Here is a 25685-nt window from a genome sequence, read left to right as displayed (position 1 = left end):
TTTGGCAGGAATAGCAAATACGCATTAATATTTGCATTATGATAACAGATTGAGGCTATTTTGAGGCTTAGATTTGATACTAATAATTCATCCATGGTTTTGAGATGATTCCTGAAAGAAAGCATCTCTCTCCTCCAGCGAACAGTCTTGAAAGTGTCCCATTTTTAAAACACGGAGCTTTTAGCCTCTTTATTTTTACCACTTAAAATCCAGCAGTTTTATTGTACTAATGTTTAGCCTGCCAGGACTTCTTAGCACCAGATTTTTTTCATTTGTAAATAGCGAGGGGGTTTTTGTTGTTTGTTTCTTCTTAATTCATATGCTGCATTTAAGGAAAGCTTAATTAACCCCAGCGTACAGGGAGAGGAAACAGTGTTCAGCAATTGAGAATGTAATTAGCTACATTTATACAGAAGTGATTGTATTACATAAATACTTTTAAAAAAGAATTATTTATTTTTGGATGAGTTTGGGTGCTGGAAAGGAAGGGCAGGCACAGGCTCTGTAAAAAAAAGTGGAAGGAGTAAAAAGGCTTCCATGGGTCTGGAAAACAGCAATATCATGAACTATCTCTTTATTTCTCTGGAAAGCTGAAGCACTGGTCTTACTCTTAGAACTCTTTGACAGAGTCAGAGGTTAAATTTCAGCTTAGGAGGTTTGCAAAGCCTGAAAAAGCCATACAAGTTGAATCCTGTTCTCAAGGTGTAAACATAGGACCGGGCTGATCCGAGATACGAAGGCCAGGGTTTATACTGGTTTTTATTAAAATATTTTGTTACTTCTGCTGCAAATTAACAGGGGTTTGAACATTTTCTTTCTTAAGTATTGTTCAGTCTTCCTCATTAAAAAAACATTTCCTCAATAATAATAGGTTCCATATGTAGATGTACTACGTATGTAAAATGATACATATTAGTGTAAGTAATCACACATGAAAATGTGTTCTTTTGCTTTTCACCATGTAATGACTCTTCCTGCTCCAGCCTTCTGCCCCCAAAACAAGCAGAACAACAAGAAAACGCAGTGAAAGGAAATCTGCAGTTTTAAACAGTTTTCCAGATCCCCCGTTCTCCAAGTTCAGATGGAGCTGGCAGGGACCGATCACTTGCTGCTCCAGGAGCAACACGACTGCGTGCAGTGGGGTCAATACGGAGGAAGCTGATGGGCCTGGGGTCGGGAAAGCTGTTCACCATGTGCCGAGCCTCAAAAATAGGGGCAAGTCCCTCCTCCTTAAGGATCCTTTGTGCTGACCAGGGGGAGACTGACTCAGGTGCTCACAGCTGAGTGTTTGCTTGAGTGTTTTGGTGAGCGGCCTTGCTGCGGTGAGATGGAAACACTTTGCAGTACCTCGTGCACCATCTCAGAAACATACAGGGGAAGCACTTATTGAGAAGAAGAAATACAAAACCTCTTTCCTTTTTAGAGGATTACAACGGTATTCTCAGCATTTACCTGTAGAAATAACACCTGACGTCCATTTCATTAAAAAACAAAACAACCAAAAAAACCCCAACAAAACCAAACCAATCGCTATAAAAAGCCAAGTTACCTTAGTTCCCTTATGAAATATCTGTATTCTTTCTCCTCTTTCGTGTATGATTTTAACAAAAGAAAGATTTCTAGTGTTCTGTTTCAGCCTTGTAACATGATGCAATCAGTCTGGCCGATGAGATGTTCTGCAAATTCCTGCAACTTTCCGGCTTCTGTAGGGTGGGCAGTGCAGGGAAGGCAGGCGGGGGAGAGCTGCAAGTGTTCTTCCTTCTCGGGAGTCACACATGCAGCAGCGCTTAAAAGGTGATCAGAATCATTTCCCAAAGCAAAAGGGACGTAGCAGATTTTTCTTCAACACAGAGGTTGATCATAATTAATAAAAAAACCCCAAAAACCTAAATAAGACAAAGGAGCGCAGGACGTGGCTGTCTCATTGCTTACAGAGAAAAAAAATGCCGTTATTAATTTTACTTTTATAAATTTTGCTTTAGACTTTCTTCTGGTGAACAGTGATTTAGAAACACTAAATTGAATTACTTTTGTGTCATAGACTTATTTTTTCCATTAGAAAAAATTCAGAATGTTGAAAAGATTTTAAGTATTTCAGTTAAAACTTACTTTTTCAAGATTTTCTTTCCATTTTTCTGCTAAGTGTAGTGGGTGGCGTTGAATTTGAACCTTTGTTTATTTGTGTTTAGATTAAATTACATATTCTGTTTGGGAAGTATTCTGTTCACTTTTCAGCAAAAAGCTTTTGCAATTATACTTTTGTATTAACTTAAAAATAACAGGCAGAGAATTTAAAAAGTGGTTGGTTTGGGGTTTTTTTTGCACGTATTGGTAAATGGCACTATTACTTCAGTATCATCATCCATTTTCAACTGTTTTCCTGCTGCACTTCTTAATCGTTTTTTCCTTAAGAAAACTGAGCAGACAGGGCAGCACTAACAGCCTGCAGGCTACACTTTCAGGTGGATACGTGTGTTTGTATTTCTCTGCTGTATTTTTGAGGGAAGCCTTCATGCTCGAAAGATAACACTTTCCATCTCAGGTGGAAATGGTAAAGTTGTAGAAAATAGGTGGTAGAACGTCTATAGAGGAATATTTAGTTGATCTGTATCTTAAAACATATTCAGTTTTGAAAATGTATTTAAATGATTGCATGATTATACATAGTTGTGGGTGACTAATCTAGTCTATTGCTGCAGGTCATGGGAATAGTCATAAAAAGTATTTATTCTGAACGTGAACCCGGATGCACGCTTTCCTGACGTTTCCCATCTGGTCTGTAAGTAAACAGTAAATCAGATAGAGAAGAATTGAGGAAAGAGAAGAAGCGGGCAAGTGGGGAATCTGCAGCACTAAAACGGCAGCCCGAGGTGGTCTGAAGCTGTAACTTGTTTTCTCTCAGAAGCAAAGGAAGAATTATTCTATATGGAACAAAGTTGTTCCACAGACCCAGGAACCCACTGAGGTACAGCCGCCGCCAAACATAATTAAATCTTTATCAGAAAACCATTGATGGAAGAGTGCAGAGAATAATCCCATGCCCTTTGCTCGCTAATGCCTTGTGCTGCAGCGGAGGCTGGCGCTTCTCTGCAGACTTCAGCCTGCGCTCTGTTTTCCTGAAACCAAAGTGTTTCTAGGGAATTGCTGGTTCCATTTTGACAACTCGCTGTTTCCTGTCATTATTGCCCTTACCCGTTTGTGCCTCACCAGGTATATGAGCCAGAACATCCCCATCTAATGTGTGGTTCTCTGCTTGGTCCTCATAGCTCACATTGAGAAATATAAACCTCTTTGCTGAATTATCCGAGCGATATTTCAGATGATCTCTGTGGGATATGTTTAGGGATCTCAGCTGTGAGGACAGCTAAAACGCATTTTCTATTGTATCTAAAGAACCCACAGGAACTCCTGAGTTATGAACTTCATACACTGGCTGTGTGAGGGGGGGGGCTGGACTTGAGCTTGGCAGGAGAAACTGTATTTTGACATCATCACCTCAATATACATGAAAAGCTTTAATCTCTACTCAGTTGTTCGCTCCGTATTTATGTGTTTTAGCTGACTTTTGTTTCATTCCAGCTGGGGAACCAGTCCCAAGACTCTACAGTGTTGTTCCTCAGTACTTGTAGCCCAAACAGTTTTTCTCTTAGTCACAGCGGAAGTTTCTCAGTCACTGAAAGGGGCCGTTTCATAGCTCCAGTGTCCTCATCTGGGAGACTTGCTCTTGGATGCAGCTGGCTCAGGCTGCCTGTGCCCTGCAACCCCTCTGATTTTCCTCACCTCCTTGCCTCCTTTCATGGGCCAGAGAAAGTGCGCTCTTTCTGTGGGAAATGATTGGGAGATTAGAGAGAAGAAGTTGGTTTCAGTCCAAAGGGTGGTGATATATATTAGCACCATTTATAAGATAAAGCCAAATCTCTATTCTCTCTTACCTCGTGAGACTTCAGCCTAGGGCTAAATGCAGCCACAGACGAATGCTCTTTCTTGTACTTCTAAGGGCACGCCAATGTGAGGAAGTTATCCTGGAATGAGATAGGGTGTGAATGTAAATGCAGTAGCTGTTCCAGCATAATATCCTGTGTAGACAAGGTCTTGGTGAAGTGACTAAAAGCAATGGAATTACTTCAGTGGAAGCTGAGGACACCAAGTCCCCTGCGCTCCCCCCAGCAGCCAGCCCTGTGGGCAAAGGACAAGCTGAACACCCCATCTCCATGTTTGTTTGTTTTTTGTGGGGATTCAATGTCTCACTGCTTTTCCTGTCAATGACACTTGTGGAAAATGTGATTTACTGTGTATTTTATCAGTTGTCAGAATGGGATAGAGAGTGATGACCAACAGAGTTGCTTTAGGTAACTTGTAAACGCAAACCATAGTTTAGCACCCAGAGTGTGAATGATGGGGACTGTTTTAGGTCTGCCATCTCTTACTGGCTTTTGTCATTCCTACAGACTGGAACTGAGGCTTTGATCATCTCTGCAGGTATCTACGGTCTGTTGCTCTCAAAGCACTGCAAAAGGAAAACTGCTGGAAAGAGAAAATATATGTTTATGCTTCTCTTTCAGAAAAAGGTGAAACATTAATGTAGTGTTTGTGGTGTCAGAGCAGTATATGTGTGCACACGCTTTTCGCATGGTACTCTGGGAGTTAAAAAAGTCACCTTTTTAATGCTTGTGAGGTTGGTACAACATCTCTTTTAGGCCTATGCTATGTGATTCAGTTGTTACCTATTCTTTATGGTCTGCTGAAAATTAGTGTTTATTTTTAAAGTGCCTTTTTTCAGATTAAGTAGAGCATTAATTAATCAGTGTGAGGAACAGAGTGCATTTTTCTACCACAGCTTTCCATCATGTCAAAAACTCATTAGCAGATGTAGAGATCATAAACAATCACACATGGCTGCTGCATGTAAATCATCTGCAGGATAAATTACCACTGATGTCTTCTGATTAGATCACTTTGTCTTCCAGCTCATTAATACACTTTCAACCATGGAGAATATTTAGGTGCTAATAACTCACAAAGCAATATACAGGAGAGCATTAACTTACCATATTTGTTAAACATTTTAGTCTGTGTTTTTTTTCCCATAGTCTAGGCTACTCTTTTTTATCTTGAAAGAGCAGTTGCATAGTCAAAATCTTCCCTTGGAATTGGTATTTGCTTCTGCAAGATCTGTAGTGACGGGATATACAGATAATCTTCCCAAAGATGATACTTCAGAAATGAATCTGAAATTATTAGGCCAAAGTCTTTGCTGGCACAATCCCCAGGGGAGTTACAGCAGCAGGTGAATTGTCCTGAAGATAAATAAACCTATTGAAAGCCAGGAATTGCCAGTGTAACTGCCTGTTACTGAATAATTAGATCCCACTACAGTAGTTCCCAATGGTAGTCCCTGGGACCAGTCTCACCAGCCACCCTCCCACCACTCATGTGCAGAGACCAGCTCCGGGCAAGGGGTGTCCTGGAGCTGCTGGACATGGGCGCGTCAGGCTTGTGCCGGCCAGCCCTGCGTCCCCACCAAGGCTGCTGTGGCAAGGTTGTGCTAAGCCTCCGGTGAAGCGTATTCTCCATTTCTGGGAGATCTTGAAAGCAGAGTCACATGGAGGGTCGTTTTCAGATAAACACATGCAGCACACGATGCTGTAGGCTGAACACCGTAAACTCACATCAGATTATATTTCTAATGAGAACTACACTATTTTGTGCCCATTTCAAATGTTTGAAATTTTGAAATAGTGTCATATATGTTTATATATGGCATTAGAAGCAATATCCTGTGCTTAAATAATAAATGGTTGTGGTAGATGGTCACAGCTTCAAAGTCACTGTAGATTATTTTAGGTCTTGTTATTTCCAGTAGGCAGATGATAAATTTTTAAATGAGTACCTGTATATAGATGACACATGTGTGGCCGTTGCTATATGGCTTCTAACAAACTGGAGTCTGTCCCAGGGTTGGTCCATGAGGTTTAGGATGTGAGTGGGCACTGGTCCTGGGAAAGCACGCCATTCCAGGTGTCTGCAAAGCTTGCTAGATGGTGAAAAATGGCATCTGTGGTAGAGCCAACCCCTATAATCCTACACTCAGTTCCTTAGAAAAGGGATAGCCAAGTGGCTGACTCCTGTTTGGGTCTGGAGCAGAAGTGGCTTTTGCCCAGCCCTGCCAAGGTCCCCGGTGTGCAGTGTCTCCCGCACACCAGCAGAAGATCCCGTATTTCTCACCCCTCTCACAGCCTCTCTGAGAGCACTGCTCACACCTTCCTGCCCAGCGGACTTAGCAGAAATATCCAGCAGAGATTAATATCCTTGTACTAGACCCTTGCGTTTCTTAGCAGAAATATCCAGCAGAGATGAATATCCTTGTACTAGACCCTTGCGTTTCTTCCTATTTTGTTTCTACTGGAGAGACTGGCATTTAAAAAATAGGTAGAAATCCTTAGTGACAGACTGTTTTATTGCCTGCTCTCCGCTTGTGTTGCAACATTCGGTGGAAGCTCCTGGCTTTCCATGGCAGGTATTTAACAAGCTTAGATGTGAAATTTACACCTTGGGAGCAGCAGATTCAGGTGACTGTGAAAATGAAGGGTGGTAGTTTGTGGCAGAGCTTTCTGTTAAATACATACCACATCAGGAATTTGGGAAGCCAGGATTCAACTGCCACTGATAGGTGCTTTGCACATAATGACCTACCTGTAACTAGTTTAACTATTTAATGTTAATGCCATGTTTAAGATATAAAGTACCAAAGGGATGTGACATGTTGATATTCATCACAATTCCATTCTGTTACCAGTGCAAATATTGTAGCATTCATAAATTAATTGATTTAATCCTACATTAGAAACTGTCTCTAGTTCCAATAATGGGTATTGTTGTGTTCAAAGTTTTGCAGAAACAGTTAAGTACCACCATGTACCATCACAATGCTGAAAAATGTCTTACTTGTTGGTTGAACTTGTTCTGCTCATTGATTTATAGCTTCCATTTAGCTTTCAATTATGAAAAGCAGATAAGTGTTTTGGAGCATATTTAAGCATGTGCTTTACTTCAGTCACATTTACTGACGTCACGGGAACCCGAAGCAGATGCTTGTGTGCTTTCAGGGGTGCTTTCATGAAACAAGGAGAGCGGGAAAGAGAGAAGACTCTCCTTCCCTTTTTGGCTCTCTTCTTTTCATGTGTGAGTAACATATTGTGTGTCTGGTTTTGTTTAAATTCAAGGATGGCGAACAACCACATTCTGTGAAAACTTCCTACTTCTCCCCCATCCTCCTATATAGTTTGGTTTTTTTTCTTCTTGTTATTGATATTTGGTAACCTGCAGAGACAAAGTGATGCGAAACTTTGAGGTCTTTATAGAGAATTTTATTCTAGCGGTGTTTTTATAAAGCCCTGTGGTCCCACAGGTTCCTGGTTCCTTTGCTTGGTTTGCTTTTTTAAACACAGCTTTAGTGTGGGCTAATGCTTCATTCACAGGGGTCTGTCAGGAGAGAGGTAGCAGGGAGATGGATGGGAGAATCTCACAGCTCACAGTGCTTGATTGGATTGTCTCTTTATACTAAAATAGTGTTCCTGAAGCCTGTTCTAATCTCCTATAGCTCTCATTAAACATACAGATATTTGTCGGCAAATTACAAATCTGTGAACCGAGTAAACCTGTTGGTTCTTCTGAATCAAGTGTGCCTAATGTTCAGATTAATTTGTATACGGAGATTTAAATGGAAGTGGCAGTCATTATGTACTATAAATCTAAAATAACTTTACAAAATGAGAGTGTGTATACAGACTCTGTTTTTTAAAAGTGAAAGAAATCGCTAGTATTTTTGTTTGGAGATATACATTTTCTTTCTTTCTTTTTTTTTTTTCTTTTTTAACAGCAAAACATTTCCTGAGGTGTTTGCGACAGGATGTTTGTTGAATTCGCATGTATATGTAGCGGTTATGCGGCTATCATTGCTTTGCCAGCTACTCAATTAGTGTTGTGACAAACCAAACAACTGCTAAATGACAGCGCTGAAAATAATTGTGCTGGTTTCTCGGGAAGTGTAAAGACTAGAGTATTCCATCATCCATGTTTAAGGGCCATTTGCACTGCATCTAAAACATTCTTTAGATTTTAAAGGTGAGGCGAGGAGGATTTTGTAAATAGCCAAGAGTGTACATAGGTGTAGCATTAACAGCTGAATGTCACATCTTTTTCTCTCCATCGAAGTTTGAGTTATGTGAATGGGGTTACAGTGACCCTAATTATGAAGTCTAGTGCTGATCTCAGCTTTCAAACCTACTCTTCTGTGTGCAAAAATGTCAACGTAAACTCTTGTTGGAGTCATGTAAACTTGATCAGGATCATCTTTTAATGGAGAAATCGTATTATGAAATACATCTGTTCCCAATAGTTTCAAGAAATGCCTTGTGGCAATTAAAGCAATTGCTTGCTTAGAAAATAATACCAGGAAAATATCTAGCACTGTTTTACTGTTTTTCCTCTTCTAGATATACGCTGTGTTAAAGAGAAGGATCAGCAGTCCATCAATACTACATAAATTAAGAAGTCCCTCAGTGGCTGACTTAATAATCTAAGTAGTATGTCTTAGCTAAAGGAGAACTGAAAAACAGCGTGCACGTTTACTGCATAGCTGGCTTGCTGTAAAGTTGTCAGGCAGTACTTATTTATAAACCTTGCAAACTGAAAAAACCTGATAAGATTACCAGGACATGACAAATGCCAGCTATAAATAGATAGACTTCCTGCCCATCTTTTCTTTCTCCTGCCCTTCATACTCTGCTGCGGTGCAGCAGCCTGCCAGGGCTGTGCAGCTCCCCCAAGGTGAAGGTCAGCTCTTGATGTATTTTTGATCGTCATGTAAAGTTCCCCTGTTAGTATGTGGTCCCTGTTTTAACCTCTTTGCAGATTCCCCCGATTATCCCAAATCACTTTCACATGGAGCTGAGGTTAAGCTTTATTTCTCTTGGCTTGTCCCTTCTGTAGCAGACACTTCCTCTTCACTTTGAAAGGACAAAGCGATGTTCAGCTGCCTGGGCCTGCGCCCAGCATTTGATTTATACATTATTTAATTTCCTTTAGAAAATTGGAAGCAGAACTTTAGGAGTGGAAGTCAGTCCTTTTCATTTGTTTAAGGATCTTTTAGGGCTAATATAATCATCGATAGTAGATGTCAGCATGATTAGGGTGACTTAAGGTAAAGAAAATTGAATACCAGGGGAAATTCTTTCATAATCGAGAGAGTGCCAAGATTTATAGCTGTGGGTTATGAATTGTGGCATTAAAAAATGAAAATGGAAAATCATTGAGTTTTTGAGTGACATATTTAAGACACCTGCCTCCCCTTACTGCACAGCAGGCTGGGGCAAGAAAGGTTTGCCCCCTTTGCGTTACGTTTGCAATCGTTTCTTGGGCTGCAGTGCTCTCTGGAACTTAATTCAACCAACTAACTAATTCTGCAGAAATTCTTCAGTTAGTCCGGAGGTTTTCATTTGGGCTGACTCTGCATTCTCTTCTGCAATTAGGTCCACACATGCTGTGGAGTGACTGCCAAGACAATTTGAAAATTTCTCATGCAGTAGAGTCAGGAAATTAAAAATTAACTCTGGAAAGGGCATCATATCATATTTGGCAGTGTGGTTTGAATACAGTGTCTACCAAGGGGTGGAAGGTCCTCCTCTTACCCATCAGAAAAAAAAAGAGTATGAACGCTGACATATTTCTTCCATGGGATTTTGAATGATCCACAGCTGAGGGAAGTATCAGAAGGGGAGAGGCCTGTGGCATGCACGTGCTTATGGATACGACATGACTTACCTGTGGCCTTTCATTTAGTGAAATAGCATTTATTGACATAGAATTTCAGGGCTCTTGTGCTGCTGTTCCCAACATGGTTATGTTGGAGGAAAAAAAAATACTTCAGTGCTGGAGTGTCACTGGGACTCTGTGCCTATTACTGAGTCTCTCAGAGTTATGGTATTTGAGTTGTAAGTCATTACTGCACTTGTGAAGTAGGAGATGCACGTTACAGCACGAGTGAGACTTTCTGAATTACAACAGCACCTTCTGATGCAGTCTGTGAACACACAGATCCCGCACTTTGTATGTACCCTTTTGGTTAAAACAAGCATGTTCATGAATTCAAGCTGCTGAGGTGAGTAACAGTTTTGCGGTGTCGCACAAATGAAAGGAAGTGATGAAATCCAGCTTCCCCGTGACATTTCACGCATTTTAAACTTGCTGATACCACACAAACAATTGATATCACAAAGTCTTCTAGATACCATGGGAAGTATTAAACTTGATAGCAAGCAGGAAATGTTAAGAACATCTCCCAATCTTTACAGTGCAAAGTAGAGAGAAAATAGCACTTGTTTTTCGGTTCAGTAGAGAAACCAGTGCTTCTGTGCTGGTATCTTGTATGTGCTGTCTTCATTTCTTTTATCATCGTTTACTGTGTTTGGAGAGGAGCTAAACTGTCCCAGTCCTAGTGTCTGTGCATCTAACATAAGATGAGTAAATATAACAAACTGGAAAGTGGAAAGCTCACCTTTCCTCCTGCACATAGACGAGCAATTCCTGAGCACACCTGATGAACTCATCTCCCAGCTAAGGGGCTGGGGACAGTACCAGCTGTAGAAATCCATGCTGGTAAGACAGAGCAGCATGAGCTACAGCATTGCCCATCAAATAAGAGGTCCTTTATTTTCTGCTGCTTCTGCTCACAGCCAGCTTGGCACGAGCTGTTGGACGCTTCTGTGTACTCTTCTGTGCCATGCAAAGTAGAGTGCTAGGTGACTTTTAGGCATAGGCTGGAGCAGCACCGAGAGGAGCAGTTGTGCTCTACTGTGTGATTATATAGCTTGGCCGTATAATTCAGCATGGTAAAATATTGACAGAAGGGAGGAGGAGAGCACCCGCAGCACTGCAGGTCAGAGGAACAGGTGAGCTTTTCCTGTGTGTTATCCCAGCTTCCCCCAAAGATAACTGCTAGCTATTTTGAAGATCCAGTCTTGCAGACTTCTTGTATGGAGGCTTGCAGTATGGGCTAAGACTACTTTCTGTTCTTACTCTTCAGCCTACAGATTTGAGGGCTGGTTAGGATCTGTACCAGGGGTTTTCTTCATTTTCTCCTTCTTCCTTTCTGCCAAAAGCCTTCCCAGCCCAAGGGTCCTGTCTGTCCTTCCTATTGCTCTCCATAATAGTTGTTTCCTTCATCTTTCTTTCCTCTTTTCCCTTCTTAGCTGTTTGGACAAAGAGAGCTGATACAGTTCCTTTCTCTAGTGGTGAAACCAGGGAGAGCAGAATCTTTTCTCTGACAGAGCATACGCTCTGGTAGGTAAACCAGTCCCACAGCAAGAGGCGCGCTCCTACAGGGAACCTGAGCCTGACCTCAATTTGCAACTGTCCCTCATACATGGCACCTTGGGAACACTTCAGCTGCACAGGCCAGTCCTGTTTCTGGCTGCATTAATGTTTCTTAATGCCTTTTGAGGGTTTTTTAGCTGTGGTCCTTAGCTCTGTTATAGTGGACCTTTCTCAGCTCACTCTTGCGGTGTCCCCAGCTGTGCTACAGCGATAGCAGCTCCTTCAGGTGTCATTCCCACTTCCCTTGAGTTCAGCCTCTGCCCTGGTGTTAGATGCTCTCCTGGCAAATCTTCCTGGGGCCAAGAAAGGTGGGAGACACCTGGCATTATCTCAGTGACTGTGAAAACAGTAATACCATATGTGGCAGTGTCTACAGACAGCCTTCCTCAAATGTTAAGCACCTACCTAGCAGGTGTGGTCACTCTCACCTCCCTCTGACACTGCTGGGGAAAGGTAGGTGCCTCTCCTCAGGGCTTGGGTGACCCAAGGAGCCTTCTGGGTGCCTGCAGATTAGTGCTTTCTCTGCAGAGAGCCCAGAGCTACTGTGCTGTGATGCAAACACCAAAGGCAAGGGCTTAAAGTCAGGAATGCTGAATCTAGAGTGCTGTGGCCAAGGACAGCAGATGCCACAGGGTTCTTGGGGGATCCTCATGGCTGAAAACTATTAAGCATAAATCTCTAGCCTTAAACTGCTTGACCATAAAGCATCTTCTTTAAATGAAGAGCAATGCAAATGACCCATTTTCTAAGTCTTTGTAGCACTGGAAATGCATGTTGCATTGTCTTGTGTAGACAAGGAAAGAGGGAGCGAAAGCACAAGAGACCAAGGAGGTTTTCGCAATAACATGCACAAACTGAGAAGGAGTTTGTGAGTATGAAAGAGAAGAAATAGAGGAATTTGCTAAATTAGATCTGTTATCCAAGGAGTAGCAGATCCGGTTATCTGGAATACTGAAGTGACTTTCAAACGTGATGTGATTAAGTTCTCTCAGCTGCAGGAGGGCACTCAAATGACAAGTTTTAATGTTAACAATGCAAAAGCAGATGCCTTGTTAATCTGGTCACTCATAACTTTTTACTGAAGGTAAGTGACAGCTCTGACAGTTTCTTGCATTTCAACCTTTTACCTTATGCTGCCTCATTCTGTTCTTTGGTTTGTTCCCAGAGTGATGGGGGCCAACGATACCGGTGACAAGCTGCTCCACTTGTGGGACAGCTGGTACTTTTGGGCAGTGCTACGGGTCCCTCATGGTACACACTCAGTGATTCACTGGACTGAGGAATTCTAGACCAGAAGCAGTGGGTCACATCTAGCTACGGACCATACTTAGTAGACACAAGAATGCACCTTGTGGGATGTATCATTCAAGGTTTTTATTCAAACTAAAAGTGATTAGCAGATATGCTGTTACTGACAGTAGAATTTATTAAGCGTTTTATGACTGAATAACTCAAAATACTGGTGGTTTTTCAAGCATGAACATCCTAAAACCTGGTAGATCGAGGGGTGTAAAGTCAGAACACTGAGATCCTTATGGGAAACGTGGGAGCTGCCCACCTGAAAGGGCCATTCGCAAGGCCACCTGCACCAGCAAATGCCTCTCCGTATACACACCAGGCATTTACTTTTCTTAATTAGATGCATCTTGCATTGGTTTTGAATTGGCAGATGAGTGAAAAACAAGTTGCACGAGAAAAAGCATTTATATGTAGGCTTAACATGTCTCTCAGCTTCAGTGTGGTTTAAATCCACTTTCTGCTGCAGTCTCATCCTCCCCCTGCCTTTGCAGTTTCCTTCCCTTGCCTGCCTTCCCGCCTGCGTCCTGGGTGAGCCAGTGCAGGGTGCTAAACCAGGAAAAAATACTCTCTTCTGTGCTGCTGCATTGGTTTTCTGCTGCTTAGCACTTGAACAGGCTCATCAAGGGGCCAGAGCAAAAAGAGGTGGTGACCGGTGCATCACTGGTTTAGACTGGAAGCATAGGTCACACTGTCACGTCTGTCTTACTGCTATTTCATTGCCTTTTCATTCCATTAAAACATACCCCTTACATAAATCCTTAACTCAAGGTAATTGTGGGTACACCACTTTTCTTGCTTCATAGATTTATATCATTCTGTGTTTTTCCTTGCTATAATTACTCAGAACTTGCATTAAAACTTAAGTTCTTTACCAGCCTTTTTGCTTCCTCTTTAAGGAGTAATAACCAGACATGGAGGCATCTGGCTCTGGCCGACAGCATTGCTTTCCAGGGCTGACCGTCCTCCCAGCTGTGTTCTGCCTCCCTGGAATACAGGCACGCAGTAGCTCTCCTCCCTGATTTTCTTGGGAAACACGAGCAGCTGGGTACCTTGGGAAGCTCCACGAGGTAAACTTAGAAACAGTTCGAAATTCCTCTAGCGTTCGGCTGAGGAAATAGATACTCCACAGGAGACATCTTGCACCTTCCAGGAACTGAGACCAAATAAATGAAAAATCAGGAGAGCTTCCATTAAGGACATTATTTGGCTTGCAATCTAAAGGCCCTGCACAGCAAATGTCTTTTCTCTCTCCTTGCCTCAACTCAGGATGTGTTTGCAGAAAGCTGTCATCTCTCTTATTCTCATTTTCATAGGATTTGTATGCTTTCTAGCCAAATTGATAGAAACGCTAAGACTCCAGAAGATCTGTTAGACTTTCTGGCCATCATTTTTAACTGGGTTTGTTTGCTTTTGCTGTGTTGTATTATGGTATCTCATAGGTAGGTAACTACAAATATGGTTGCTATTAACCTGCTATGCAAGATTCACATCAGAGACAATATTTGCTGTGGCTCCGAAGACAGGATGAAAGGGACAGTTAAAAAATAAATAATAAAATAAAATAAAATGCCAAACATGAAATTTTTTTTTTTTGCTTTCCTTTTTACTGGGTGGATTCAGAACTTTAGGGCTCTTTTAATGGTGCTATAATGTAATAGAAATGCTGCTGGAGTAGAAAGGAGTTGAAAGACAGTTCTAGACTGGCTGCGCTCTATCGATGAAAAAACCCCATATTTTTAGGGAAGGGAGGACACTTCTAATTCTTTTTGCAGAATTGCTCTTATTTGCTTTGTTTGGATAAGAGTCTATGGCATCCGCTACTTCCACAGGTTAAGCTTGAGAAAAGAATTACTGGTTTGAGAAGCAAATGCATGCATTATTTTTTGGTGCAGGAAATACAGAATAAGCTGAATGTATTGCCCAACCTCATATCTCTCTGCTTCAAGATCTGAAAAGCATGCAAGCAAACACAACGGCTAATTGATAGCTACACTATGATAGGTTTCATAAGGTAGAAGCTGACAAGTCTGTTTTGTAGTTTTTTCTTTTGTTTTGCTTTTCTATAGAGCAACTTACGACAGCTATAGGTAATGATGTCGTCCAAGGCTTCTAGCTTTAAATTTTCAGTTGCATAATTCAATCTGTCTTGCTAGCTGCATGCAGCAAAATAGCATTGGCTCTGTGTACAGGTCCTCCATAGTAACAGCGTACTGTGAGAACACAGGATTCTGTTAATTACTTTTAATTAAATGAGTGTGTATGCACACACGAGCACATGCACGCACACACACACGTATGTGTACATATAGAAAAACTGTTTTTCTAGTGGTTTGGCTTCCTTTTCCTCACTGAAGGGAAGTTAAACTTTCTCATTAAATGTTTATATAAAAATGAAATAATTCTGAGGTTAACCAGAAATGCAGCTTAATCTTGTATAGAAACATGTGTGACTTTTTCTTTTTTTTTTTTCAGTTGCACAAATATATCTGAAACTTGAAGTTGGCAGAGAGTGCTGTTTAAAAATATTTAGTCTCAGCATGTGAAAACTCGTTTTGTTACTGAATTCTTTTGTGAAAGGTGTAGCTATGCCATGGCTCTGCCAGAGTGATGGGAGCCATATCGGCAGAGTGCGTTTTGGAAAATAGCTGCATTTTGGGCTTGCAGTTAGAAAAGCTATGTTGGAATTTACATGTTTTATATATTGCTTGGAAGGATAGCGCAGCCAGTAATATTTTTTAAGAGAGTGGAAAGAAGAAAAAAGAAAGCTTGCAGATGGAGTCAAAGTTTCGCTCTGTTAGGACATGTCGGGATGAGCAGAGGTATGTATGATGACAGTTCGCATGTACCACTGAAGCCTCCAGTTTATTCTCTTTAGCTGTCATCATGTGCATAGTTATGAGACATACGTTTAATTTTGGCTACACACCTCCTCTTTCCCTTCTCTTCCCTGGGCGTGTTTAAGCTTTACAGAATAGTAAGAGCTACTGATACATGTGATACTGTCTGCTGCCCAGACACAACCCCTGCTTGCTTTTTGGTACTGTCAGGGCAATTAGACGCAGCTTTTTGTGGTCCTTGCTGTCTCACTCCATTGTTGCCATGATGGCATTGTCCCACAAGAGCAACTGGCCGGTTGTGTGGCTCAGCCCCTCGCCAACAAGCCAGGTGTGACCCAAGCAGGTAGATGAGGTGAATCTGAAGCCTTGTGGCTGAGAACAGGAGAAGGACTTGGTCCCAGCTGCGGTCCCCCAAGGCAGCTGTGGCCACCATGGGAAGAGCTGAGTGGGAACCATCGTCTGGCCAGACTGGCTGTATTCGGGTGGCACAGCCACTTCATGTCCCCACTCAGCACCTCAGGTAAGATGTGGGCACCCACACGCGTGGTCACATGTACATCAGTCTGCAAAGTGACACAAATAAGCAAACTGTAGATTAAATACTAAGTCAAAATCTGGGCCTGTCTGTTCCAAAGTAAAATCACTTACAGGCATCATTAAAGGAACTGGTTTTGTTCAATTACATTTCCGGTAACAACTTCTCATAAAAGAAACCAAGAATAGCAGAGATTGTTTGCTCAGCCTGTTGGATCAGAGACACGAGATACACATAATACCTGTCTTTTTTATTTAAGAATTGCAAAGGTGCTGCCTCAGCACTACAGACCTGTTTTAAAGTAGACTAACCAATGTCTGCTCCTATTGAATGTCTCTTTAATAAACAAGGAGGAAGGAAGTCTATATTTTATAAATCATTTTTAAGGGTTAGATCAAAATTTATTAGAGTAATCAATTGTTTCATAGTTATGGAAACTTTTTTTGCTAAATGGAACAAGATTTATAGTGGTCTGTAAGAATTTCTTATCTCAAAGAAGAGAGAAAAGGCACCTTATCTTGTACTTTCCTGTTTTATGTATAAACCAGGCAAGCAGGAACACAAGAGAAGTACAGAATTTAAGCCTTTTTGAAGTACATCAAAAAGTCCACCTGTCACCACTTAAAAGCCACTCAGTTTAGCCCATTTTAAATAAAAGTGTATTGGTGACATCTTGAAATAGTATTTCTATCTGTAATAGCCGTGTGCTGTACAGAAGGATTATCTAGGGCAGCACGGTGCTGCGGTACCTGAGCCCGTTCAGACAGACCACCTTGCGCATCTGCAACAGTGCGGGGATGCTGAAACGGGATAAGCGAGCAAAAGTTTCCCGAGGCAATCCAGCAGGTCTCTGCTCCCAGAGGAAGGGGTGTCGCTGGCTGTGCTCTCCACCCCTCCCATGCCGACTGGTGCTTGTTGAATCCCCCTGTGAGCCCATCTCAATAACCCAGCAGCAAGCTAGCACTTTTTCTTTCTTTTCCTTTTTTTTTTTTTTTCCTGGGTTGGTTTTCTGATGTTCTGGTGCATTGAATCAGTTAATGAAAGGGCCAGCTTAGTGCCAGAGCCGGCACAAGGGATGAGTGGGAGGCTGCAGCGGGTGGTGCCTGCACAAAGGAGAAGGGGACAGAGGGGCCACGGTGTCCCACGCTTGGAGCGGGAGTGACCTGCTGGGGATGGCAAAAACCTACAAGTATTTACCTCTCTGAGGTATTTACCTCTCTGAGGTATTTACCATCTCTGACCAGCATGGCACTGAGCTTCATACAGATCCCTCGCAGAGAGTTGTGTGCTGCTGGAGTTGCACTGAATTCAGAGATTTATATCAATTTTAGTACACGGTCAGCGACCTGTCCCTGGCACTGCCTTTTAGCCTCTCTGCCTACGGCACGTCTTCTCCCCATTTGTTTTCTATTCTCGCTTTGGAAAGGCTTCCACGCTGAGCTCTGTCCTCAGCCAGGTGAAGGCCCTGGGAGCTTTCTGACAGCCCGTTTGGTGGGGATAAGGCTGTTGCTCTCCGCAGAGCAGCTTCTGACACAGGGTAAGAGGGGGTGCCAGCCACAGGGAGGAGTTTCCCTGAGAGAGAAGCAGATGTCCTGACCTGGGAGTCATTCATGTCTTTTTAAAATGCCACGTATGGACCTTTTATCTCTCCTTAACAGAGTGGGAAAGCAAACTCCCCAAACCTATCCCTAATCCTCCTTTGAGGCTGCCTGGTGGGCGCGCACCACAGAGCGCTGGGTCCCGCAGGTAGTTTTCATCCAGGAAGCCCCACAATTTGCAGCATTCACAAGCCGCAGGGTACTATTCTGTTTCCAGGCTCCTAATCCGTGTTACACACAATCCCTTACAACTTTAACTGGCGGGGTGGAGGAGCAAGTTAAAAAGGAAGGAAAAAGGAAAATGAAACACAATGTCCAGCCAGGCAGTGGCTGCCAGTTACTGCGCACACAATCGACACCAGCTGCAGCCCAATTAAACCCGACATTCACAGGTGTTCCCTACAGACTCTGCACTAACAAAACCACTTTCTTGAAAATACCTAAGGCTTTAACACAGAAGCTCATTTCTCTCTCTTTTTTTTTTTTTTTAAAGTTCTTTAAAGCTATTTAGAGCACTTTAAATACAAAGAAGCTGAAAAGGACTTTCAGTCTGCTGGAAAGAGTTGGTGGTTAATGCCAGAGTGGGGGAGAATCGGCCAAGCTCAATCAGCCAGTGTAACCATTGGTTTCGGGAGAAAGATGGGCCATGCTGAATGCTGTTTATTCAGGGAACAGTAACTGGCAATGAGCATTTTATTGTTGCTGGGAGTGAAATGGAGAGGGAAGGAATAACAAGGTGTAAATCCATTTCTTTTTGGGACTCATCATTATTTGCACTATAGCTGTGAGCTTGTGTGTGGCTTTGCTTGTTAATGATCTGTGTGTGTGTAGTTCAGATAGCAGATTTTAGTTATTTCCTCCCAGGATAACTTGATATAGTTGCCTTTTTACTTTGAAGTAAAACTCTAAATTAGTTGTTTAGTTTCTGATCTTATAGCACTCATTCAGATGATGAATCAGTCCTTTAAAAAATAATAATCTGTTTTAAACACATGAATTCACAATTATTTGCATGCTAAGACAGGGCTGCAGACAGCAGACTAATGCATAGGTCAGTAATTTGCTCCCATTCCATTGAAAATGAGAATTGTGTTTGTTAAACTTTCATTTATAATGATATTAATAATCAAACTAGGGCATATTCTGGTACTTCTAGATTCAATAGTATCCAACCATGCCTGGCTGGCTATCCATCTCTGCAATAACACTCCACACCTCAGTGGTTATTGCTTAATTACCTGCTGCCTGGTCTGTTGCTGTTTAATTACTGTTGTTTCTGACAATCGCTTGATGTCTTCATTACTGCTCTAACAGCCAACGCTGAAAGTCACTCTCTGTTCAGATGCAGTCAAGAATATCTATTTTGTCCTTCAATACATTGAGCTGCAATTTTGCCTTTGGAACAGGGCTAAGACATTATTCCTATTCCTCACAGCACACAGAGAACCAAGAGACCGCACTTTTTTGTGTTTGGGTTTTGCTTTGATTGGTTGGGTTTGTGGTTTGTTTGTTTGTTAATGCTGAAAAGGTAAAAATGGCAATCCTCTGGATTTATATTTGAAAATAATTAAGCATTGTCTTAAGACTGGCAGGTAGGCAATATTGGTTCACAGCATTTATTTATAGGGCAGGCAGAGGCTAGTCATGGTGATAGATACAATGGCGAGAAAAGAAAATCATCCAGGCCTCAAATTCACAAGTATATAACTTAAATTAGGTCTTGTCACTCAGAAAAAAGATGCTGGAGATGGTGTGGATAATTTTCTAAAGAAAATAATCTCTGAACTAATATAATGGCAACTGCAATAGCAGGAAGGGAGCTGCCAGCAGCTCACCCATGCCCGACCCAGCCTCAGCCCCCTGACAGCAAAAGGATGGAGCAGAAGGAGTGAAGATGGCACGACAGACAGTCTGAACTACGGACAGGTTCTGCAGCAGCAGGGACTGAATCACTGAGGGCTCTTCAGCTTGCAAAGACTTGACTGGGAGGGGATGAGGTAAAACCCTGTAAAACCGTCAGTGATACGGGGAAGGTGAACAGGGAACAACAGATGAATCATCGTTCTCATAACACAGGAACTAGGAGGCGCTTGTTGAAAATACCAGGTTAGAGACAAACAAAAGTGCTTTTTATACAATGTGTGATTAGACCGTGGTACTCATTACAGGGTTACGTTGTGGAAGCCACAAGAAGTGATTTAAGAAAGTAACTGGACAAATTCATTGAGGATAAGCGTGCTGCAAGGTTTAAAAACTGACGATCTAGATGCAGCCTCTGGTTTTGGAGTGCTGCTAAGCCTGGGAAGGATCCCTGTGTTGCTGCAAAGCCACCGTTTTTCTTCTTTTTTTGTCAATTAGCCCCTTCTGCTACCTTTCTTCTTTGTCTCATTTGACCCAGTTAATACTGTTTGGTTTTTTTTAAATAGGCAGAGATGACATTTTAAAACCCTTCAGTTGCTTGGTCTAGTATGAAATGTCCTAGCGTGACTATGACAAGAAATATCTATGAATAACCAGCAGACCCCAGGCCAATAACACAGTAGATTTCACCAGATGAATTCACTCTCATTTCACTGTGACTGTATTACTACTTGTATTTGCTTTCCATGAGCGATTTAGCTTTACTAGCTAGTGAGAATGCTTGTGAGGACTTTTTTTTCAAGTTTGCATACTTGAATGAAGAAAAATAATCAAACTTGCCTTGTCGAATCTCTTACTTCAGAAACCTGATATTCTGGGTTAGCCGAGGAATGGAAACAACGCCGTGTGATTTCTGTGACCAGATGCGAGGGCACAGATTTTAAACACTGCGCCATAATGCTTGCTGTTTATTACTCAATAACATATAAAATATTTAGTCCACAAAAATTCTGAGTGCAGCCAGGAAAAAAGAGAATGATAATTCATGCTTTAAAATTCTTTCCTCTTCCCTTAAAAGCAGTTCAAATACTCCTGAGAAGCAAAAAAAATTTGGCTCAGTCTTTAAGAATAAAATTCAAACAAAAAAATGTATTTGGAGGTTGATTATGGTCACTGTTACCCATATCCTTGGCAGAGTATGGAGAAAATGAAATAAAGCATCATCAGAAGTATGAGCTTGTGGGCAAATCTCTCCTAAGTGTATCAGTGTACAAATGAAACAGGAAGAAATAAGACTGGCAGTGCTGTTCCTTCTTTTTTGGATCTGCCAGCTTGACAGTCTCTCCTTCAGCTTGTCCTTCAGTAAAACATTCCAGCTCCTCACAAGCGAACGTCTTGTGCTGTAGTGATACCCTACTTCATAATTTTGATGCTGTGGATCAGTGATAGTCTCTGTGAGCAGAATAGAATGGTCAAAACCTGCTATACTGCATTTTGGGTGTTTTTAATAATGCATGTGAAAACCCCCAGAAGGTCTCTTCCTTTTCATTTTGTGGAAAACTTGCATTTACTACCGGATATATCACGGACAAACAGACCCCTCCTTCAAAGATCAGCACAAGTTTAGAGTCCAGGATGCTTGGGATCTGTTTTTCTATCAACTGTCTTCTCCCTTTTGAAAGACTTCTGGTTTTGGTGTTAGGCAGGGATGGAGGGGGACTTGGATCTGGTTTGTTTTTTTTCTTTTTTAAAGTGATTTTATATTTGTGTTAGAGATGATAGGGAAACAGCCGCACCATCTACTTAGAGAAAAACCTCAACAGAAAGACCAAGATCCCTGCATTACTTTCTAGATGATGTATTACTTACCTCTGCAAGAAGCCGGTGCATTAAATCTCAGCTACGCTTCCATGTTTAACTGTCTCTGAAGTCCTGAAAACCATTAAAATGCATAACAGCAGTGTTTGGCTTCACTGCTCATTAGAGCAGCACAGAACTAATAGTAATATTGTTGTAACATGACAAAGCCATCCAAATCCATGCATGTTTTCTTGTGAAAGCTTCCTAAACATGCTGCTAAATCCTCTAAAAAGCTACTAAACGGCTTTGGCAACCATTAGCACAGCAGAAGCGGGGGAACTCTTTTCAGTAAGTGAACAAACAGAGAAAATATGCTGAATAGCTGGACAAATGTGTTTCAGCTGGCTCTTTCATTTACAGATATAAGGGAGCAGTCAATATCAATCACTGTTTTCCCTGTTGCACTGGAAATCACAATATCTCTTTTCATTCCACAAGCTCTTTTCACCACAGTAATGTGTCTTTAGAGTGACACTGGCATCAGTCTGTTTCCGCTGTCTGAAGTCCAGAGAGCTTAAAAACACATTGCAGGGTATGAGACATTAACCCTCCTCCCTTCCACACACCCCTCTCCTTCCAGCCTTCCTTCCCGAATTAATTGTTTTTACTTCTTTCCCAGCATAAAGCTGAGAAAGAAAAGTGCCCATAGAGCCTGGGAATATCTGCTCTTGTGCTTTGGGGACAGAAATATGTACTGCTGTTTGCTGGGGTTTTAATTTATCAGGTGTCACGGGGAGTTTAACACAAGGTAATATAATTATCAAGTTAATTTGCCACATACTGTAATATGAAATGTAATGTTGCTGTGGTTTAGAATTCGAGCTATATCCTGTTTCTTGGACATGCCAATCACCTAAAACCTCATTTATTAAAAAAAGAGGTTGGAGCAACTCTGTCGTTGTGAGTATCTGGCATTTGGAGGATGTTGGTATTCTTGTGCTCACTTTCTTCTTTTCAAGTAATACATTTTGTAATAACAACGCTACGTGCTGGGGTTTTTTGTTGTTTCTTCCAGATAGCAGCAGTCTGCAGAGAAGCAGCCCTCCTAGCTCTTCAGGAAGACATAGATGCCACATGTATTGAGGAACGGCATTTTTGGTACGCGCTGACCGTCGTCACCCCAAGGATTCCCGATTCCTTAATCCAGTTTTATGCAGATTATCAGCAGAAAAGTGGACTGCACGCGCTTTGAAAGGCAAATTAATACATACTCCCTTTCATGGTGTGAATAGCAAATTTCCTTTGTAAAGCTGTCAAAAGCTGGAGAATTTTGTATTGAGGTTGGAATGCCTGAAGTTAACTGTGGTGCAAAATCAACGTAATAAATGCCCATGTGGAACTTTTGAGTGTAACGGAAATTGTCAGAACTTTGTATTTTATAACCTAAATGGTATAATCTGCATTATAGAGGTCGTAAGATTGCTGGTTTAAGTCTGTTTATCTGAGCGTATATCCATGTGTCAATAATAATTATAAAATTCTGAAGTTTGGGTGGATTGTTGGCCCTGAAATAGTGCCAATGAGCATCTTCATTTGCTGATGCCTCGACCTCAGTTTAATCACAGGGACCATCCCAGTGAGGCGCAGACCTGGGGAGCGGCCTCACTACAGCAATGCTGAAAGTTCTTCTGAATCTTTTGATTTATGATCCCCAGAAAAGCTGCCAAACAGGCTTGCTGAACACAGAGCTTTCTGAGATAAAGCTAAGGTATCCGGATTGATTACAGCAAAACCTTTATCTTTGGTCTTCAACAACTCCTTTTTACCCAGGCACCTTAAAAATTGTTCATCCCCAGGCTGCCTGTGCATTTCAGAGACGTGAACTGCATCTCATTCTCGGCCAACCTGAAACCACTGCCAGGCGTCGGCGAAAGAACTTTTTTGCTGCTTGTTTCCATCAAAAGAAATGGGAATGATGATTGGTAATTTCAAGTTGGCCACTTAAAATCCTAATGAATCCTAATTAATGAATAAGAAAATCTCCTTGCAAAAGCTGTTATGAATGACCACAAAATAGTTCAGGGACAGATAAAATCTTTTCAGATTATTTGTTTGTTATATCATCTGTTGAAATGACAACAGGTCCTTACGGGCTCTCTGCTCTTGCACTCAGTATGAAATGTAATTAAGTAAATTCATTTTCAGCATTTTCCCCCACATTAGAAAGACCGAGCTTTTCAATTCCAGACGTGAAAAATAAAGGGAAAGGTAAAGCAAAACCAAGACAGACTATAACAAAAATTAAAAAGGTGACAAAACCTGGAGTTTCAGTAAGCAATTCTGTGTTTGCTGGGGTTTTAATTTTTCAGGTGTCACGGGCAGTTTAATACAAGGTAATATGATTTGTTGGTGTTTTCCAGTGGAAGAATTTAGAGATAAAAATCTTAGCCAAATCCTGCTTTTATTTCTTGAAGTAAACAAGAAATATTGTTTCAAGCTTTATCACATGTACAGTTATTTTAGGGGTTTGTTTTTTGATGGTTCTTGCAGTCATGATGTGTATCCATGAGAGAGTTATAAATATTTAGAAGTTTATATCCTTTTACGATAAATGTATATATCTATTTGTACCATATTTACTTATATTATCAATATGAAATTAAGGATTAATCTGTTGGCCTTGATTTACTTAGTTCCACTCGGTACACAATTTGTAGCTTTTAAACAGAAATCTACTAGTTTAAAATTATAACTTTTCTATTACTGTTATTCTAACCTCTTGTTGCTATAATTAGCATTTACTTTTACTATTTCTGGAAAGGATTAGAGGATGAGGAAAAGCAGGTAGTTTACTTAGTTCATCTGATGTATGTGCAGGTTTATTCTCTTTTCATAGTTTGACTCATACACCAGACAGAGGGAATTAAAAACACGATAAACTGGAAGAATTGCCTTGAGGATCAAGACTGCATTTGAAACTACTTTATCCTTCTTTTCTGCAGTGTATATACTCCAACTGGAAGCTCAGGATGTGAACCATTTATCATAACAATTACGTTTCAGATGTTTCCAAAAATTAAATGCCATACACTTATCCCCTGGAATTTTCCTGAAGGGAGGAAGCAGAGAATGTAGTTTTTACTGCCAGTAACAAATTCTGTTTGTAATTCTGTATCCTAAAAATAACACTACCTGGTGCCCCAGATGAGCAGCAAAACTAGATGGACATTCCCTGGGAAGTGCCCATATCCCTTGGGAACGTGCACCGAGGCATGAATCTGCCCTGAGAACAGGAGTTCGCTGCCCTTTGCATCCGTGGGCTCCTATTGCTATCAGAGGGAGTTTTGCGCATTGAATTTTAGGACATGAGGAGGGAATGCTGGCCTGTGGCTGTCGTTTGTGCCTTGGGAAGAACCCATCCCTGCAAATATTTATCCTCTTATCCACATGGTACCACATTTATCCATGTGGTACCAGATCTCTTGGTACGTACCTACACACCTGAAGTGATTTAAATGTAAGAAGTTCTCCTTTCTGTTGTTATGGTTTGTGGAACTTGATTTTTTAAAAAAGAAAGACACTCTTCATTTTTATTTTTTTTTAAAAAGGCAAGTTGTAGTAAATTTGTGAAATCCCTGGGTTTATGTTGCTCCTAACTATTCTGTTTGGAAGATTGGCTAGTCTGATGTCGCTCAAAATCTTACTCCATCTCAAGCCACAGGTAAATTGAGTTGTAAAGGAAGGTATGATAATTCCCTTTCTGGTTCCTAATGACAGTTCACTGTTACCATGCGCTAGCAACTTGAAACCTTCTTATCAGAATTCTGCAAAATAACGAAAACTGTGATTTTGGTCAAAGTACATCAGCAACATAGTCCTTTCATAATCCAGTCCAATGAGCACCTTTGCACCTCAACCTCTCGTTGGAATTTACTGATGAGGGCACTGTAGGACAGAGCACTTCGAAAGTATCTTCTGTTAGCCGGTCATTGAAATGAGTGTATTTTAATGCAGAGCTGAACTTTTCACAGCATGTTTTACTGAACACATTGTGCTTTGGCACCAAATCAAATTGCTTGCAGCATGAGGCCATATAAGCTGGAACACCAGAGTAAATCAAAGATAGAGGCATCCTTTCTTCTGCTGGGTTCATCACGTTTGTCGTTGTTTGGATGTTTCCGTGAGATTTGATTTTAATACAATGGTAGAGGCTGGGCGAACAAAACAGCACACATGTGAGAAGAACATCTCTCTCCCGTCATGTCTTCAACTGCTGAAGTGGTTCCTAGACTTATTTCATTATGTTCTGTAGAAATACAGTCTCTTTCCTACTTGCCATTATCTTTTGGAGCCAGTTTTTGGCCCAAATACTGCTTGAGTTGC

The 25685-nt window shown here is 41.4% G+C and overlaps 1 protein-coding gene across 1 annotated transcript in view; it reads left to right on the top strand.

The window, feature by feature from the left end:
• The window catches only part of AFG2A (AFG2 AAA ATPase homolog A), a 200319-nt gene extending 177425 nt beyond the window's left edge, over positions 1 to 22894 (top strand). The window contains 1 exon segment of the mRNA XM_065837782.2: positions 22378 to 22894. Within this exon segment, the coding sequence (XP_065693854.2) occupies positions 22378 to 22554 (177 nt within the window). The 3' untranslated portion in view covers positions 22555 to 22894.
• Positions 22895 to 25685: the final 2791 nt, after the last annotated feature.

Source organism: Patagioenas fasciata, chromosome 4, assembly GCF_037038585.1.
Source record: "Patagioenas fasciata isolate bPatFas1 chromosome 4, bPatFas1.hap1, whole genome shotgun sequence".
Lineage (NCBI taxonomy): Eukaryota > Metazoa > Chordata > Aves > Columbiformes > Columbidae > Patagioenas > Patagioenas fasciata.
Note: the sequence above shows the minus strand (reverse complement) of the source record. Positions and strands in the feature narration are given on the sequence as shown.